The 18,223-nt window shown below is 48.7% G+C and overlaps 2 protein-coding genes across 2 annotated transcripts; both read right to left on the bottom strand.

Moving 5' to 3' along the window:
- Window positions 1–1,389: 1,389 nt before the first annotated feature.
- LOC135814900 (chromatin modification-related protein MEAF6-like) lies at window positions 1,390–7,693 on the bottom strand. Its single transcript, XM_065328098.1, has 7 exons — window positions 7,467–7,693; window positions 7,270–7,382; window positions 6,961–7,045; window positions 5,636–5,957; window positions 4,585–4,618; window positions 2,961–3,006; window positions 1,390–2,640 (listed from the first exon to the last, which is right to left on the bottom strand). Exons 1-7 carry the CDS (start codon window positions 7,548–7,550, stop codon window positions 2,611–2,613), a joined length of 714 nt encoding a protein of 237 aa, XP_065184170.1. The 5' UTR covers window positions 7,551–7,693; the 3' UTR covers window positions 1,390–2,610.
- A 1,405-nt stretch (window positions 7,694–9,098) lies between these two features.
- On the bottom strand, window positions 9,099–18,162 carry LOC135814889 (cleavage stimulation factor subunit 2-like). The gene is made up of 11 exons (XM_065328085.1): window positions 17,948–18,162; window positions 17,083–17,161; window positions 16,328–16,536; window positions 16,000–16,046; window positions 15,698–15,811; window positions 15,120–15,239; window positions 14,578–14,631; window positions 12,385–13,953; window positions 11,355–11,586; window positions 10,874–10,908; window positions 9,099–9,890 (listed from the first exon to the last, which is right to left on the bottom strand). Exons 1-11 carry the CDS (start codon window positions 18,063–18,065, stop codon window positions 9,777–9,779), a joined length of 2,691 nt encoding a protein of 896 aa, XP_065184157.1. The 5' UTR covers window positions 18,066–18,162; the 3' UTR covers window positions 9,099–9,776.
- Window positions 18,163–18,223: the final 61 nt, after the last annotated feature.

The following is an 18,223-nucleotide window of genomic DNA, read 5'->3' as shown; positions in this document are numbered from 1 at the left end:
AGGTTTCAGCAAGAGTACAATAACGACCATTAGCCCCGGCATACTGTATTCTTGGTTGCAGCCTTTATCTCCGGCATGCATGGTCACAGAACGAAAGGGCTCGATACTCCGACCTCATACTCATAACAACACATGTCCAGGATAGTTGACAATAATCATCAGTGACCAGTAATGTAGACCATCCTACACAGTACTAGTAGCGGTAACATGTACATGTAATTCAATTCACAAACAGCAACAGTGCAACCAAGTCCTTCCTTGCCGTTACTCAGAGTTTCGTGTCTGGTGAAACACTCATGAGACAGGAGGGGAGGGGGGTCGCTACCACTTATTATCTCGATTCATAATCACTATCACCATTTCTCCGGATAATCATGGATTTTTCAAACGTTCTCTCTTGGAAATACTGATGGGTTCGAAGCAGGGATCGGGAGTTGCATACTGTATAGACCCGACAACTCCCTGCTTTGATGATCGACGCATTCCAACTATTTCAAGGGAGGACAGACATGTGGACAGAAGCTGTACTGTAGCCACCTCGATAGGGGTCACGTGGCCGTGGGCCCTGTACTCCCGATGAGTAGACAGAACATTTCTTCTATCTACTCGCCGTATCCGCAGGTCACCAGGGAGTCAGTATCCCTGGTTGGCACCGCTGCAGTATGTCCAGAATGACTGAGCACTTCCCTTGGAAGAATGTTGGTGATTTCGGAGACAATGGTTGAGGAGGCAGGCGGAGACTGGCTGGTGTGACAGTGTAGCGGTACCCACACCACACCCACATACTCTAGTCTCTAGTAGAAATAGCCTTACATGTACTTCGAAGTACACTGTACATGTACATGATTGCATTCGTGATGATAGGGACAGTGCAATCTGATCATATCACAAGGTCACATGTAGGACATTCTGAGATACTGTAGATCTACACGTATTTAAAAAATCATTTGCTCCTGCAGGCTGGCACCACAGACCGGTACGCGGTCGGCACTTGACCGCAAGACCAATGTCACGCCCATCGACCGGTTTCAGGTACCAGTACAGAGTACTTGTTGAATGTATACCCTCTGATTGTAACGATACTAGTAGTCAGGAGAACTGTTATTTTTCTTATTGGCCACTGCAGTACTGGCTATCGTGAGAATAAGAGTCCATAAAATTAATGTTCATGGACTCTTGATTACACTAATTGTGTTGATATCCGCGACCAACAGACATACAGTACCGTATTTTCCGGAGTATAAGCGGCACTTCAAACACCAATAATTCATCCATGGTGATAACATTGGGCAGAGGTCAGTATTCCGTGACAAAAAAATCCGGGTACGGCTTATACTCCGGAAAATACGGTAGTACCTACAGCAATGCTAATCTTGTCAAGTGGTATCATCAAGAGTACAAAACCATTGCCGTGGCATTGGTTTGGTTTGGTTTTTATCGTTTCAGTTCGTGGCCTCAACAGTACAAAGTACAAATATAAAGAGGGACGAACGAAAAGAGATTGTTTACGAATTCTTGGCATGGTGCACTGTACAAATCATGGTGGACATTTGGTCCACTAACTCGATACGTACATGAAATATGGACAATGAGACATGTAGTTCATGAAGCTAACGACTTACATGACTTTGTGTAATTGTAGACACATGCTGTACAGGCAATGGAAAAAAGTATTTAAAAATTCCAATATTTTATGTTTTTACACGATTGCTAATGCGACACGAGCAAAAAAGAGGATGGTTTCAACGTGACACACGAGCTATGTACAGCCGTGCTCACGCCAGGCACAGACTAAACATTGAAAAGAACATTATTACCGGTATAAGCAAAGCACTGTACAGTATTAAGTCCCCGTGGCGTAACAAGCAAGCGACTCGCAGCAGCTCGCTGTTTACGTTGCACTGCACGCAGACAGCTGAGCAAAGCGAGAGAGCACGGAACAACAAGTGCACTCGATGGTACCCACAACAGCACAGTCTAGCTGGCAATAAGCTAATGTCAGAGGCGTCCGTAGCACACGGTCGGTAGCAGCTACCCAGGGAGGCCAGTATAGGGTAATACAGCACAGTGTACAGCGGCTGGCATGGCTTCCAGCACGGACAAGCAGAAAGACCTGCGGTGGAAGTTGCTGGTCGGTCGGCTGGCTATGCCCTACGGTACTACACCGCATCAACATGATCACGGCTTGCAGAGCACGCGCGTGGTTGCACAGGCACGAGCGTGCGGCTACAGCACCGCGTCCAAATATCACCAGAAGATCTCCAATCAGCGCTCATAGTGCAGACTTGAGCACGCTGCCGCTGCTGCTTGACCAGACCATGAATGTAGCGCCTGGCAAGCACGGCGACAGTGGGTAATTCCAAGCCAGCAGACATTGTATGTAACAAGATTGTGTAAACCGCGCAACAGCAGTACACACACCGTACATGTACTGAGCTGGAAGGCTGTAGTTTTCCCAAGCATCACAGTAAACGTGTATCTTCTCAACAGGACACCGAAAAGGCAACATCACTAGTATAGCGGGATGTGATCACCCAAAACTGGACGGCCGGTGAGAAAGTAGAGGTACAGACCAGAGCATCAGCCAAGGGGCGGTCAGAAACCCTAACGTTACTGCACCGCGCTTGGGTATGACATTCCCTGTAGAACAAGACAAACAGAGAGGACGATCATCACGCGTTGCCATGTGTTGCCAGTACACATGCACACACGCATTGACACACACACACACACACACACACACACACACACACACACACACACACACACACACACACACACACACACGCATGCACATTCACACCATCCAATATGAACCATGTAGTGTAATCATCATCTGCCGATGAAAGGTTGACACTAAACCGTTGGTATTGGCTCAGTACACCTACATTCACATAATGTTGTACTCGCACGTGTATAACGCTGTACCACCAACGACCAGTAATGTCCACAGTACCAACCTTGGAATGCTTAGATTTATGACTCTTCCCGTTCTTCGACTCCGTTCTGAACATAGAGAAAAACAGGAGACAGGGTCACTTTCGGATACACCATAGCTTTTTCGTAGCGGTAGAGCATCGCTGGACATAGCAAAGGTCCCTGATTCACGTCCTTATGGGTAAGAAGTTTCTACACATATTCAAATTAGGCTTATATGAGACAGTACAGGATGCACAGTCCACTGTCCATACTAGACACACAGTCCACTGTCCATACTAGACACACAGTCCACTGGCAATACTAGACACACAGTCCACTGTCCACACTAGACACACAGTCCACTGGCAATACTAGACACACAGTCCACTGTCCATACTAGACACACAGTCCACTGGCAATACTAGACACACAGTCCACTGTCCATACTAGACACACAGTCCACTGGCAATACTAGACACACAGTCCACTGGCAATACTGTTGGGATAAAGGTGTTCAGTACATTAAGATACAGAGTTGGTCTACTGTAGCAACAGCACACTGTTGATCTGCCTAGATAGCAAGTCTGCGGTTACGTGTGTGTGTGTGTGTGTGTGTGTGTGTGTGTGTGTGTGTGTGTGTGTGTGTGTGTGTGTTGTGCGTGCGGGTGTTTGGCTGCTTGCGGGAATCTGCCTTCGGAAACCACTCCTTGCCCCTCCGATGCCGACGTCGTGTCTACATGGCTCTCATTCTTACGACCCTGCTGTATGGAGCAGAGACCTGGACGACCAAGGCTCCTGATCTGCGCCGTCTTAATGCATTCCACCATCCGTGCGTGTGGGCTATTGTCGGCATCTTGAGACACCAGCAATGGGACGATCGGGTCACTTCTACTTTGTAGAAGTACAACATTAGCGAACACCCTTGGAATCGACTCGGACATCGACGATATAATCCGCGAGCGTCGGCTACGATGGCTCGGTTATATTGGCCGCATGGACGATGACCGTCTGCCCAAGTGTACCCTGTTTATGGAGCTCTCCGCAACTTGACCTCAGCACGGACCACGCAAGTGTTGGCGGGATGTGGTTGTGGACAATTTCAACCGCATCCATCCAACTGTCCCGGAGAAGGAATGGCTCGACACTGTCCAGAACCGCTCGGAGTGGAGGGAGGTTAGCCACCGTCGCCCTCAGCCTCGTGATGTCTCCGCCAAGCCAGAATATCGTTATGCATGCGGGAAGACGTGTCGCTGCCCCGGCGATCTCAAGCGCCACGAACCTTTCTGCCGGTTGCCGCCGAATTAGTTCTTTTCGCTATCATTGCCTTTGCCAATGGGCAAGTTCAAGGTGGTTGCCAGCTTCTCCGGCCACGAAACCATCCAAATAGGAAGATCGCAGCTGACAGGCTCTGAACTACCACGGTCACAAGCTCTAGTTAACGGCCTTCAACCTGAACGGGATCATACTCCGGCTAACAACAAGCCGGACTACTGAACACATTGACATGTGAACACAATAATAGAAAAGCTGACAGGATCGCTTTTCTAAATACCATGGGAGCGGGAAGATTCGGAGTTTCATATCTGACTGTGAACGCATGCCCCTAGCTAGAAATTCACTCAGCATGGTCAATAACATAGCAAACGTAACGGAAGAAACACCTACTTGTGCTTCTTGCTCTTCTTCTTCTTGTGAGAACCTGGAGCACAATGCAATGAAGCCGGGGGGGGGGGGGACATGTCAAACACAGGATGCAAATTCGCACAGACGGAATGCACACATACAAACACCTGGTCCTGGTAAACACTGCCATTACGGTCACGTGTCCCCTTGCGGGGGGGGGGGGGGGGGACAATATGGAACGACGAGCAACGGCAGTCCACACACACACACACACACACACACACACACACACACACAAATGCACACACAGACAGACATACAGACAGACATACAGACAGACGACAGCCAGACACCCACCCCACCCACACATCAACTCACTGGATGGGTCGTCATCATGAAAGCATCATGAATATCGTTCTGGTTTGGTTTGACGATAGTACAATAGGCTGCCATTGGGATTGGGTGAAGACCGTCTTACTGGTGACATTTCTGATACCGTATTATCCCCAAAAAATGTACAGTACTTTTATTTGTTCAAAGGTAGCCAGCCTTGTACTACTAAAGGAGGCTGTACTAGTATTGGAAACTGTTCTTTTATTGTTTCTGGCAAGGTTGAAGCCGTGTAGAAAGGCACAAAGATAAGTGGGCAAGAAAAACGAAGTTAGGCGAATCCACGTACTGTAAAAGCAGAAATTTTCGGTTGTGTAATATTTTCGGTGTTCTCCAAAATCAGCGGTTCGGTGGAGGGAAATTTTCGGTAAAACCTGTTTTCCAGGTAAGTGTACTTGTACTACATGTATACAGCACCGGTAGAACCGAAATTTTCAGTGCGTTTTATTTTCGGTAAAAATTGTCGGCACCGAAGTTACCGAAAATAAAGCACCATCGGGAATTACTGCTTTTACAGTACATGTACCCCGATAATGCCCAGCACAACATTCTGGCGTGTACTACTATTGGAGGCATACTAGTATTGAAGACGTGTACGTTTATTAGGGGAAATACGGTAACTTAGCAATGTAGGACACAACGTATCAAACACAACATACATGCTACCACAGAGGGAACAGCAGATGCGATCCACTTCGCTTACCTTTGTGCGAATGTGCCATCATTTGTGCCGAAAGCTCACCGGAGGCCGCCGCTAGAGCGTCGCCGGACAGTGACATTGCCCCGGGTGGCAGGCCCTCGCCAGCCGCCGTAGAGGCGGCCAGCAGTGGGTCTGCCCCGGAGGCCATCATGACCAGCGTGTCGTCGCGTAGCTCAGACATCGGCGTGCTGCTCGACGTGGCCGACGTAGCGGTGCCCTCCGAGGTGGCCGCCATGGGCGGTGGCATGTCACTGGTGCTGCTGCCGCTGGCGCTGACGGCGTAACCGTGTCGTTGTGCCGCGCTGGAGTCCTGCTGATTCACCGCCTGCAAACACACATGAATGTGCACGACGTAGACAAGCAACTCTGGACGCACATCCTCACCTCCGGAGATCAGCTGCAGGCTGCAAGCAAATGCTCCTACTGCAGTCGATTTCATCTGCTTTAGCCATGTCCTAGACCGTGACCACTGGGCTTTAAAAAATTCTCTGTATCACAGCATACTATACAGCTGTACACTTGGAGGTCGGTCAGCATAATATGCATGATGAAAGCCCTGAAACCCCATGTCATGCTGCACGCTATTCAGTCACCACTTGTCATGACCAAACTTCCATGTGATCTACCGCATAAGGGCTTCCACACACTGTCACTGGCATACACAGACTTTCACACGGTGTAGATGTGCATGGATCGGTGCTGTATGGTGTGAACATTTCGTAAGCAAATAATTGTGGGCACTGGGCTTGGTGTGGTGTACGAATAGAATTCCGTATGAAAATTAACAACCATCCAGTACCATGAGAAATGGTTGCAGTGCTTCAGTGCCAGCTTGACCTACAGCGGAGTTCTCTTTCCATTTACTAAACTCTTTGAATGTTCAACTTGGTTGTGGTTCGACTTTTACGACCAGTTGAATGCCACCACACTCATCACCTTCATTGGTCAAAAAGTGGCGCACCTGTGCGCAGCTCCTAAAGGGCTAAAACCTGCGCATCTTTGCATTGAGTATGTGTGTCAATTGATAGCATGACCTTTTCGGAATACCTGGTGACTAGATAATAGCTCATGTGCGACTAACTCACAGTCCAAACCTACCAAAAACAATGGGGGGGGGGGGATTGTTTTTGTTGCACGACACGATATACCGGTACTGTATTTTACCTGGTTATGAGTCGATCTTTTATGACCTAAAAACTGAACTACAGAAGGATTAGTCACTTACAACCGGTGTTTAATCGCCACTGAACCGAAAATCGAGGCCCCAAGTACAAGGGGGGTCGACTTATTACTGGTAAAACACGGAACACAATACGCATCCTCCTTACAGCATGAGATGTGATAGAAGATTTGGAGAAGAGCCGCTCCGCATCCTTGAACTTCCGATTGCGCCGCTCGCCTTTCTGATTGCTTCTGCAAGCACGGTTTGTACACAGGACGACACGGGAATGGGCTTCACAACACTCCAACAGCCACTACTGCACTAGCTGGACATGACATACCATGCACATTATTTTAAGTAAGTGATGGGACACACACTCCTGCACTGCTACACCATGCATAATTATCTGAACGTTCTGGATCAAAAATAGACAATGTACATATTAATAATTATAACACAGCATATGAACACGTACTTGGAAGATAAGTAGCCATCCCAACCACGTATGATGTTACCATACGCTAGCGTATCCTCCAGGTAACTACCCTCGAAAGCGTAGATTTGACGTTCTAGATTCGCCAAGCTGTCCTGAGAACCAGCAAAGAAGAAGCCATGCGGTGCTTTAGGCAAGAATGGCATGCATGATGAACAAAGAACGGCCAGTGTGCTTACAGCAATTTCTGTCTTTTGCTTGATCAGCTCGGCAAGCTCAGCTCTTGTATCTGGCTGGCTTGCTCCGCTTGCCGACGATGTCATTTCGGCTGGGTCCAAAAAGTACTCTCAGAGACGTGTGTGAATCCGTGTCTCGATATGAAGGAAGACCAAACTGATTGAAAAGCGATATACCAATAGGTAATAATTGGGAAACTTTGTGTTTGAAACTGAATATTTTCCAACGACCTTTCTACCTTTTTTTTTACCATAATAATTATTTATGTCACTGCATGACGTCGTCGCGTCACCCTTTCTCTTTGATCGACGTCACATCGCGCTTTGACGTCATTCGTATTTCGAATCCCGGCTTGTATCCCGGACTCGTGGCACCGGGGTAGATCAGGGGTCCAAACCTGACTTTCAGGGGAACCAGGGCAGGGGTTAGTAAAATCAAGGGTACATAACCTAAAAAGGGGGGTTATGTACTCTTGGAAAAATGCAGCTGGTAAGTACTAAGGGTGCGTTTGGTTGGCACGATCTAGAACAGGATCGAACAGCTGGTGCACATGGAGCAGCCTCATGCCAACCAAACGGTACTCCAGAAACAGAGCACATTTTCGTGGAAAAATGTAGCAAGAAGGACCCATGAGTGTGTGTGATCCCCGGTAGCCTAATCGGTAGGGCACTGTCCCGGAAAGACAGGGGTGCTGGGTTCGAATCCCGCTCGTGGATCCTTCTTTTGCAACAAAAATGTGTGAAACTTGAAAATGTGTATGGGTCACCATGGTCACTTTGTACGGTACAACGAGTCCAACCCAAAAGCGTATGCACGTGATCATTTGGGACCAAAATCGATGTTCTCGCCAGGTTTCACTGTGAAAAAGTGAAACTGCTCGGTCTGCTCCGGCCTCGAGGGCGGAGCAAGCAGAACATGTTCTGGCCGACCCAGAACAGGTGCAGTCCCAACCAAACGCGCTGTTCTGGTGAATCCTGTTCTAGTTCGTACCAACCAAACGCGCCCTAATTATTAAGTGTGCATGGTGTAGGGTTCTCTGTTGCAAAATTGTTTGTGAAATTGTTTGTAGGCTATACATGTACCAGTCTTATCTCTGGTTTGCACGCCTCGACTTTCAATCCAAGACCGAGAGGATCGTTGCTGTAGCAACTTAGTGCAAAATTGACCCGTCTACGGGTCTCTCGATTCCCGCAAGGATGATATCGTTGTTTTCTATAGCAGCCAATCTACGAACACAACTACAGAAGTTGAGAACACAACTATAGAGATGTGGCCGATGCGAACGAGCACAATGGTCAGTCTCACTGGCACACACGTGACAACCAATATCTGACACAGATGACGCCAAGCATGCATCCCTGAACCAGGAAACCAGAAGACAAGGCAGTATTCAGTGCACTGTTGTAGTCAAGGAGTAGTACAATACGTATTGTACTACTCCCTGGTTGTAGTCGTCAAACACACAGCACAGCGCAATAGAGTACAATCATGATGTACTCTTGCTATCGCCTGTATTGCATGTAAGCTAACCACTGGCCCTCTGCCTTCTAGGCATGTGATGGAAAGAGGCAGCGGTGAGGTATGACTAGGTTACATCAAGAGTACATAACCCCCCCCCCCCCCCCCCGGGTTAATAATAACTTATGTACTCTTGGTTACATTGAATATAAACACTATGTAAGTGAACACATGATCTACAGTAGAATAGCATTGAAACCACCAGCAGCAGCAGCAGCAGTCATTGGGTCTTGCGAACAAAACCAACAAACAAACAAAAAAGAGGAAAACACGACAGTACAATCAGTCGAACTGAAACTCAGAATGGGCGAGAGATTACAACGTATTACATCTAGCACAAAACACAAACAATGAAGAGAACATAAGATTGGCGTGCATGTGTGCTTCTGAGTACTTCTTTCGAAGTACACAATAACAATAATTAGTATCTGAACGCAGATTTTTCCAATGCTGTACAGTGAAGTATTTACAAAGCAAGCAGACAGGGGTAAGAGTAAATACACCCGACATGCAGCAAAAGGGAACCGGGAAACACAAGAGAAAAAGGGAAAAAAACACAAGAACGACAGAGAGTTCTAGATACGAGACACATTTCGTGCGCGTCACAGTGCCACACTAGATCAAAACGCGGTGCAACGGAGGAGAGAACGACGTCAGAAGATAAGCAAGATGCGCACAAAAAAAGTCCCGGCATTGACGTCGACAGCAGTGCGTATGAATAAAATTCTCAAACTCCACGTGAATCTTTGCCACAACTTTCCACCCAGAAGCCAGCCCTGAACGAGCAGTGTGTCTTACTTTGCAGTCGAAAGCTGTTCCCGTAGTAACATAATGCTCTGTCGCTGATCAGCGGATAGCAATGCAATTTGCTCGTCGGTCAAGTTCAAGACTTGCATTATCAACTGTGCCTGTAAATGGAGACAAAAACCAAATGAACAAAGACCAAAAACAATTACAGACTAGAGGACAATATGAGTTGAAGGTAGCTGGAAACTAAATCAGATTTTCAAGTTGGCCCGAAATTGTTTGGATGTGAAGTATGGCAAAGTCTTGCATAAAACCCGCGGCGTATTCGACCTTTTTTGGGAACTTTCACAGGCTTCTATACAAGACAGGCTTATTTGTGAGTTGTAATATTAGTATCCTGGCTTGTCGAATACTGGCATCACCACTATCACCGGCATAACAGCCATTTCAGCACAATCAGGTTTGTTACACATCTATTTCTACACAGTTCCTCTGTTGGTATCTGATCTACAGAGTTCACATGCACGTGCGGCTTATACATGCGGCAGTGGCTGCAGTGTAGCCTATATGATCTACTCATCTAGGTCTAGGACAAGGTGTGTGCGTAGTGTCGCATTTGAATCCGCGGCTACTATACAAGGGCGGTTTATGTTCGATTTGATGTTCCCAAAAGTGCGGTTTCTATTCGAGGGCGGTTTGTATACTATAATACACAGCTGTACGGTATGCATTGTCTTCATTGTACCAGGTAGAGATGAAATGGCCAAAAACGTAGCTGGTCACCATCAATAATATTGCAGAGTAACGACTCATTAAATTGCCCGTTACTTTGCTCAACATGAGCCATTAAAAAGATAAATATAGACGACCATGCTCAAATAGAAGACTGGATAGGCACTGGCTGGATGAATAGTAGACCGGTCTTATTATTTTCGCGGAAATGCAAAAATTGTCGAAGGTTTCGTGGACTTCTCGTGTGCTCTGGACGGCAGTCATGAGTCAGTCAAGTGCCAAGTCAAGTAGGCGGAAAAGCGCGAGTTAAAGTGTGGGGAGCAAGCCCTTTCGAATACAATATTTGCTTTAAAAAAAAACAGTTCCTTATCAAGCAAGCTGCTTAAATCGGAATTTAGGAGGATAGCTTTACCTTCTCTTGGTCATCTCCTACCCCTGCCGTTAAACCTAGCCAGCACAAGAGAGGTAAACAGAAAGAAGCAAACAGCCAGTTCAAGCGTGACACTCCCGAAACTACATTCACAACAAACAACGAATGCCTGTACATCACGAGTGTCAGGCTGCAATAACATAAGCCGAAACTGTCACCCGCCAACAGGTACAAAAGCGACGAACAGTTATGATCCGTAAATGTTTCATTTCATTGGTGGTTGAGAATTGCACGTGCGTGTGAACAGTTTGGCTTTGTGGCGCAGTGGCAGTGCACGGCGATTGCAAATAGAAAGTTTACCATACCCGTAGGCTGAAATTTCGGCTCAACAGTTTGATTTCAAGGAGGCTGGGTTGGAGGATAGTGGCTTGTAAATTGCTCAAAGGCAGCGGAAACACCTCGTGAAACGCTATAGAACTGAACACCTGCAATTGACGGCAGGGACACACACACACACACGTACCTGCCGCCACCGCCGCAGAGGCACCGGACAGGGCCACAGGCGGACGAGAGTTATCGCCACCTCGACGAGGCCCGCGTGGTCCTTCCTGACCACCTGGCGCTGCAGCAGGGGGAGCACTGGACGTAACAGGAGGTGGACCTTGGAGTCCGGGAGGGCCACGTACAGAACCAGGCGCAGAACTAGATGGCGGTGGACCGCGACTTTCGCCCCGAGGGCCAAGCTGAGGTGGTGCCTGATGAAACAAGTCAATTGGAAGGAGAGCCACAAAGGAAACACAGAGAGGAGAGAGGAGAGAGAGAGCGAGAGAGAGAGAGAGAGAGAGAGAGAGAGAGAGAGAGAGAGAGAGAGAGAGAGAGAGAGAGAGAGAGAGAGAGGGAGCAAGCGAGCGAGCGAGAAAGAGAGAGAAGAGAGAGAGAGAGAGAGAGAGAGAGAGAGAGAGAGAGAGAGAGAGAGAGAGAGAGATGGCGGGTAAATGGTTAGGGACGGCCATATGACTAGTATCAGTGTATATCAAAATGCCATGAACGAGTTCCAACTGTGCCAGACGGGTGCACAAGAAAGAGAATGGATGTATTGTCAAAGGCAGCATCCTGGCCTCAGAGAGGGAATATAATCTCAATATATGCACTCAGCATCTCCACAGGGAACATGACTCAAAGGAAAAGTGACAGTCTAAAGTCCAAACCCCAGTCCTATCGGACAGCTGTTTTTAGGTTCCGCATCCCAGACTGATTGAAATTAGCTTACTCCTAGAACCCTTGGCACTGTCTGTTCTACTAGGCTGCCTACATGCACAAAATCATGTGTCCCAAACCGGGTGTTTTCATTGCATTTATCGGATTCAACGGGGAATTCTATTACTCTAGGAAAAGTCACAAAATACTTTGAAGTACCAGAATTGTATCTCAAAAGGAGAAGGAAGAAGAAGAGAAGAAGGAGGAAAAAAGTAGAGAAGAAGGAGGAGAAAAAGGAGGAGGAGAGAGAAGAGAGGGTGAGTAAGAGAGAAAGGGAAATTACTGCAAAGTTGTACCTGCTGTGCGTGGCCGTCGCCCTTTCGGTAGTCAGGTGGAGCGCCGGGCCGCATATTGGAGCGAGGATCTTGATTACGTGGATCACCACCGCCACCAGCACCAGGAGCACCAGGACCCGCACCAGGAGCACCAGGACCAGCACGTGGGGCTCTGTGATCACCACCACGGTCCATACCGGGCGGTGGACCAGTGTTAGCACTACTACTACTACTCACTGGGTTGCTGACGGTGCTAACCGGCAGCGGGGGGCCGTCCTGCAGACGCTGGGGGCCACGCGACGGTCCACGGTACTCGGGCCCTGACGGATACTGACCTGGACGGGGCATGGCTGCTGCTCGATCGGCACTCTCCGCTGCCGCTGCGGGGCCAGCCCGGCCGTCCCGGGACTGGCTGCGAGGTGCCATGGACGACGGGTTGTCCATGGGCGGCGGGCGTTGTTGTTGCTGCTGCCGATTGTCGTACGCCGGACCCCGGCTTTCCATTGGCGGATGCGTGGTGCCATATGACGGAGGACGGCTGTCCATGGGTGGTGGTACTCTCATGTCCATCGCGGGAGGGCCACGCTTGTCATGCGGCACACCAGGGCCGGTGTTTGGACGATTGTCCATGGGTACACTGCTGCGACTGTCTCGGTCTCGTGGACCATGCGAGTCGCTGCCAGGACCTCGCATTTCCATACGGGGTCCATGCATTTCGCTTGATGGGCGACGATTATCCATTGGAGGACCACGGCTATCCATCGGTGGACCGCGATTATCCATCGGAGGACCACGATTATCCATCGGGGGACCACGATTATCCATTGGGGGACCACGGTTATCCATCGGAGGACCACGGTTGTCCATCGGAGGACCACGATTATCCATTGGAGGACCACGGCTATCCATCGGTGGACCGCGATTATCCATTGGAGGACCACGGTTATCCATTGGGGGACCACGGTTGTCCATTGGAGGACCACGGTTGTCCATCGGGGGACCGCGATTATCCATTGGGGGACCACGGTTGTCCATTGGAGGCGGACCACGGCTGTCCATTGGAGGAGGGCCACGGTTGTCCATTGGAGGAGGAGCACGGTTGTCCATTGGTGGAGGGCCACGGTTGTCCATTGGAGGGGGTCCACGGTTGTCCATTGGAGGAGGTCCACGGTTGTCCATGGGAGGGGGTCCACCCATAGGCGGACCACGATTATCCTTCTGGGTCCCACGGTTATCCATGGGATGGGGACCCCGGCTATCCATGGGATGGGGTCCACGGTTATCCATGGAGGGACCTCGGCTGTCCATTGGGGGACCTCGGCTGTCCATTGGAGGACCTCGAGTGTCCATGGGTGTGGGTCCTCTGAAATCCCTAGTGTTACCCGATGGCGGTGGTCCAGATCTGGACTCCGCTGCTCGATGATCAGATGATGGCCCTACACCGGAGCTGGGTAAACCATGGGAGGGTGGTAACTGAGCGGGTGGTGGCCCATGATCCATTGCCATCGGGTCCTGCTTCGCCACGCGACCACCACCAGTGCCGGACGGAAAATTCCCAGCCGCAGATGACGGCGGGGCTCGTTTCGGAGACTGGTGCCAGAGAACGGAGCGCATCACACGGAAACAAACAGAGAAAGAAAACACCATCAGAGAGAGAGTGTGTAGGAACAGTACACCAGCAACATGCCATATCATCTCATTGTACATAGACCGCTGTTGACACACAACACCGCTGCTCTCCATGGGATTGCGATAGGCAACAGCTTAGACAACTAGGGACGACCTGCACAGAGCAACTGCCTGGCAAACAATATGCACTGCCTGGCAAACAATATGCACTGCCTGGCAAACAATATGCACTGCCTGGCAAACAACATGCACTGCCTGGCAAACAATATGCACTGCCTGGCAAACAATATGCACTGCCTGGCAAACAATATACACTGCCTGGCAAACAATATGCACTGCCTGGCAAACAATATGCACTGCCTGGTGATTCAGCAGAAAAGCCTCAAGAACGTGTTGGGCAGTAGAGAGAAACAGTGCATACTCACGGCAAATACAGGTACATGTAGTTATAAGGGGGTTAAAAGGCTTCCCGAACAAACAGTACTTATCACTCTCAACCAATATAACAAGGATAACAGTTACTGAAGGAGGCAAAAGAAAAGAATGCAGCAATACACCAGCACACGGCAAAAGGTGCACACATACCATTGGATCCCCGCGGCCGGTATGCACCTGAGCCATATCGTCAACTAGGATAGACTGCAGACAAGAAACACATGCGACATGGACAAACCCGTCAAGTCATATGGAATAGTGGTAGCGACATTCAAATAAATCTACCCACTCCACTACACTGCGCTCCTTGAAGGTCAGTATCATAAAAAAAGAATCGTCATCTCTATGGTGATAAGGTGGTGGGGGTTGGAGGTCACATTGGTCATCCAACAGAGCAGCACAGCATAGTGCAATGCAACACTCACAGTACACATTCAAAATCAACATGAAATCACACGCCATGTGAGAGACACCAAGAAAGTAAGCTGCCTGTCAAGCACATTCAAGTCACTGTACCCAAACACACAATACACAGTCAGTGCTAACACTATAAGAACCATCCATGCACAACTATGGAGGACATTGTCATTGACAAAGCAAAGCTCCAGATCCTCGTCAAAAGCAATCACTGACAAGCACAATCGCCACCAAGGTTACTACAAGGCGACTACACGTAATATCTGAGTCCGTACCTGGGCAACTTGCGGGTCGACCAAGTGCATGACGACCTGCGCCTGCAGTAGTGCGTACGCCAGCTGTGGGTTCTGAATCAGCATCTGCCTAGCCTGATCGGGACTGTTCTTTATGCACACCTACAAAACGGGCAACGACGAGATGAGGAACAGCGAAGAGTGTAAGGCCAGGCATGCCCCCACTCCCAGTGTCACATAACACAAAGCTAACCGTGCAATGTTCATAGATATGAGAACGGCCCCGAGCAGCTAAACGTGGCTACTACTAGTCTCAGCTCATGAATCCAACGCGTGAACATGCGTACAGGTGGGGAAAGCAGAATTAGTTTTCGAAAGTGCTGGAAAGTACATGTAGGATTCTTGACAGCCCTGCATTGTACAACACCAGTCATGTGTCCTCGGGTACAGTACCATCGCTATACAGCACAGATATCTAAGGCCCTTGGGAGTACGTTATGCTGGAGTTTCAGTGTATAACGTTATATGGATTAGTATGGTGTGTACCATTACTTTATACCATAATGTGAGCCAACCAAACTTCGACCAGCATGGATCGTTGGCAACATGCCTCGACTTACCTTCATCTGCTTCATCAGCTCAAACATCTGCTCCGGAGGGAGACTGGCCACCGCTTTCGTGATTGCACCAGGTGCATCTTCGGGCGAGACAGCATCACCGTGCATGGGTGGTGCCTGTCAGAGCAATACAACATCAAGTAGGCAAAGATAGCATGTAGGAATGCGCAGCAAGCAAGTGGGCAGAGTTTTGCAATAATAGGCAAAACAAGAGTAAAGCACTAATAACATGTATTGTGAAGCTTGGCAAAAGAAGACTACCTACATGTATGTAAGTGGACAATAGACCCGGCTGTGCTGCTTACCTGCGGTACAAACGGAGGCTGCTGAACTGGCTGTGGAGCAGAGGCCACTATCAGACACAAACACAAACACACACACACACACCATACATTCAATAAGCCACATACTGAAAACAAACCTGGAATTCACATCACATAACATCGCGCACACACACACACACACACACACACACACACACGCGCGCACACACATACACACACACGCGCGCGCGCACACACACACATACACACACATACACACTTTCTCTCTCTCTCTCTCTCTCTCTCTCTCACACACACACACAGTCACACAAACACACATACACACAGTATTCTTGTGGTGGCAACCTACCACTAGTACCAGGGGGTGGCTGGTTACGAGTGAATGTATGTTCCTCCCGGTCGCGGTCTCGCTCGCTGGCTGCACTGTCCAGTCTCAGTTGGCGGCCATGTATTTCCCGGCCATTCAGCAGGCGAATCGCAGACAGCGCAATGTCGGGACTCTCAAATTCACAGAATCCAAATCCCTTCGGCTTGCCACTCTCACGATCGTTCACCATCCTAGGAGGGACACATAATACACCAACACAGCTACCCTGTTAGGTAAATGCAATATAGATTTGTAGAAAAGACACAGCTTGTATGTATTTTTCATACACAAGTTTGCAATAGAGGAAGGCTATATAATTCTTGTTACTCCGAGTTCCATGGCAATTCTGCCAACCTTCAGACAACAATGATGATGGTATTGGTCCGTGCCTAGGGTAATAGGGTTGGAGAGGAGCGAGAAAAGCACGTGTGGCAATTTAGCACAGCAGGTGACGGTGAAGGTGAAGGCCTGGCTGCACCGTGTGAAGGTGCATCGCAGGAACAGCAGGAAGTTCGATGGCCTGGCGTATGAAATTATGCCGGAGGCAAGTGCACGGGAATTGCCGCGTACGGTGTTACTGAAAACATGAAAGCAAGGGCAACGGCAATAGTCACACACGTACACAGCATATTATAGGTGCCAGAATTATGCGCCAGAGTGTGTGCAAACACTCAACGAAGTGCATGGATGAAGGTGCGTACCTGGACTATCACAGTTGGTGCATAGCGCTTGCTTACCGTAAGTTAACGACATGGCCTGCTTCGCTGAACAAGGTGATCAGGTCCTCGTCAGTTGCATCATAGGGAACGTTACCAACTGCAGCACAGACGGGAAAAGAAAGGAAAACAGTTCGCATATATGCATGTGTTTTTGGAGCCCTGAACAACTGGCCCGAAAATAAGAGAAAATACGCAACTTGATCTGACCATTCACTTTTTCTCGACAGTTAGTTTGATCCGCGCATTGTTCATTCAAAAATGTGTGAGTGGGTGCATGCATGTGATTGTGTGCTTGCAGATGAGTTTCGTCGGCACCTCTGTCAGTGAGTTGGCCCCACTCAGACATCATGCACGGCCCATGCACTAGACTTGCAATCAAACACTCCCGTTACCCGATGGCATACGTAGCATCAAGCCCAGTACAGAATTACATTACACAGGAACTATTCGTAACTCAGAACTGCAATTGGCCACCCCAGACATTCATGATGTACATTGTGTTATGTTCTGCATCTAGCATGTGCCATTTCCCGCTCGCGTATGTAACGGACTTGGCGGTTTTTAGTTGCTGTGCATCAGTTGAGTCAAGGTTCTTGTTGTTTTGGATTGGAGGAGTGAGAATACTACAATCTTCCACTGCGTTATTCCCTTAGTGTGGTGACACTGTGTGGTGGCGGACTGAGTCGTGAATTGGCTTTCATGTTACGCAGCTCAAATCCCTTGAAACTGAGACAGGTAACATTTAATACGTGCAAATGTACATGTACATGCAAACTCAATGACTAATATGCTTGCATGCATATTCACCTACACTTTGGTCAAGTTTCACGAGCTATCCTGACCCTTCGAATGAATACAAATAATGAGAATACAATTTACTCACCAAAAATCGAGCGCAAAGACCTTTCTCTGTCGTCAAAGCGATCATTCCCACCGCCTCTTCTACGGCCATGACGTTCACCACGATCCCGGGGACCTCCATCTCCCCAACGACCATCCATGGCTAAGTATGCAGTGCGGAGATTCGAATTACATGTACTTTTACATTTACAGCAAACAATTCACTGGAACTGAACCAGAAAATTCACTTGCAAGAAGATCACTCTGCAGAAGTTGAAATCAATCATTCATGTGCCGTTTTTGTTGCAAAAAGAATTTT

This window comes from Sycon ciliatum, chromosome 4, assembly GCF_964019385.1.
Source record: "Sycon ciliatum chromosome 4, ocSycCili1.1, whole genome shotgun sequence".
In the NCBI taxonomy this organism is placed as follows: domain Eukaryota; kingdom Metazoa; phylum Porifera; class Calcarea; order Leucosolenida; family Sycettidae; genus Sycon; species Sycon ciliatum.
The sequence above is the reverse complement of the archived record's forward strand: the minus strand, read 5'-3'. Positions and strand labels throughout refer to the sequence as shown.

Excerpts from the sequence above, each read along its gene's own strand:
- LOC135814900 (XM_065328098.1), bottom strand. The coding sequence starts at position 7,550 with ATGACATCGTCGGCAAGCGGAGCAAGCCAGCCAGATACAAGAGCTGAG. Across the intron at positions 7,383-7,466 it reads AGCAAAAGACAGAAATTGCT|GACAGCTTGGCGAATCTAGA; the intron begins GTAAGCACACTG and ends GCTGGTTCTCAG. Across the intron at positions 3,007-4,584 it reads AAGAAGAGCAAGAAGCACAA|AACGGAGTCGAAGAACGGGA; the intron begins GTAGGTGTTTCT and ends CTCTATGTTCAG.
- LOC135814889 (XM_065328085.1), bottom strand. The coding sequence starts at position 18,065 with ATGGATGGTCGTTGGGGAGATGGAGGTCCCCGGGATCGTGGTGAACGT. Across the intron at positions 17,162-17,947 it reads GTCTTTGCGCTCGATTTTTG|TTGGTAACGTTCCCTATGAT; the intron begins GTGAGTAAATTG and ends TCTGTGCTGCAG. Across the intron at positions 10,909-11,354 it reads CTCTGCGGCGGTGGCGGCAG|GTTTAACGGCAGGGGTAGGA; the intron begins GTACGTGTGTGT and ends TGTGCTGGCTAG.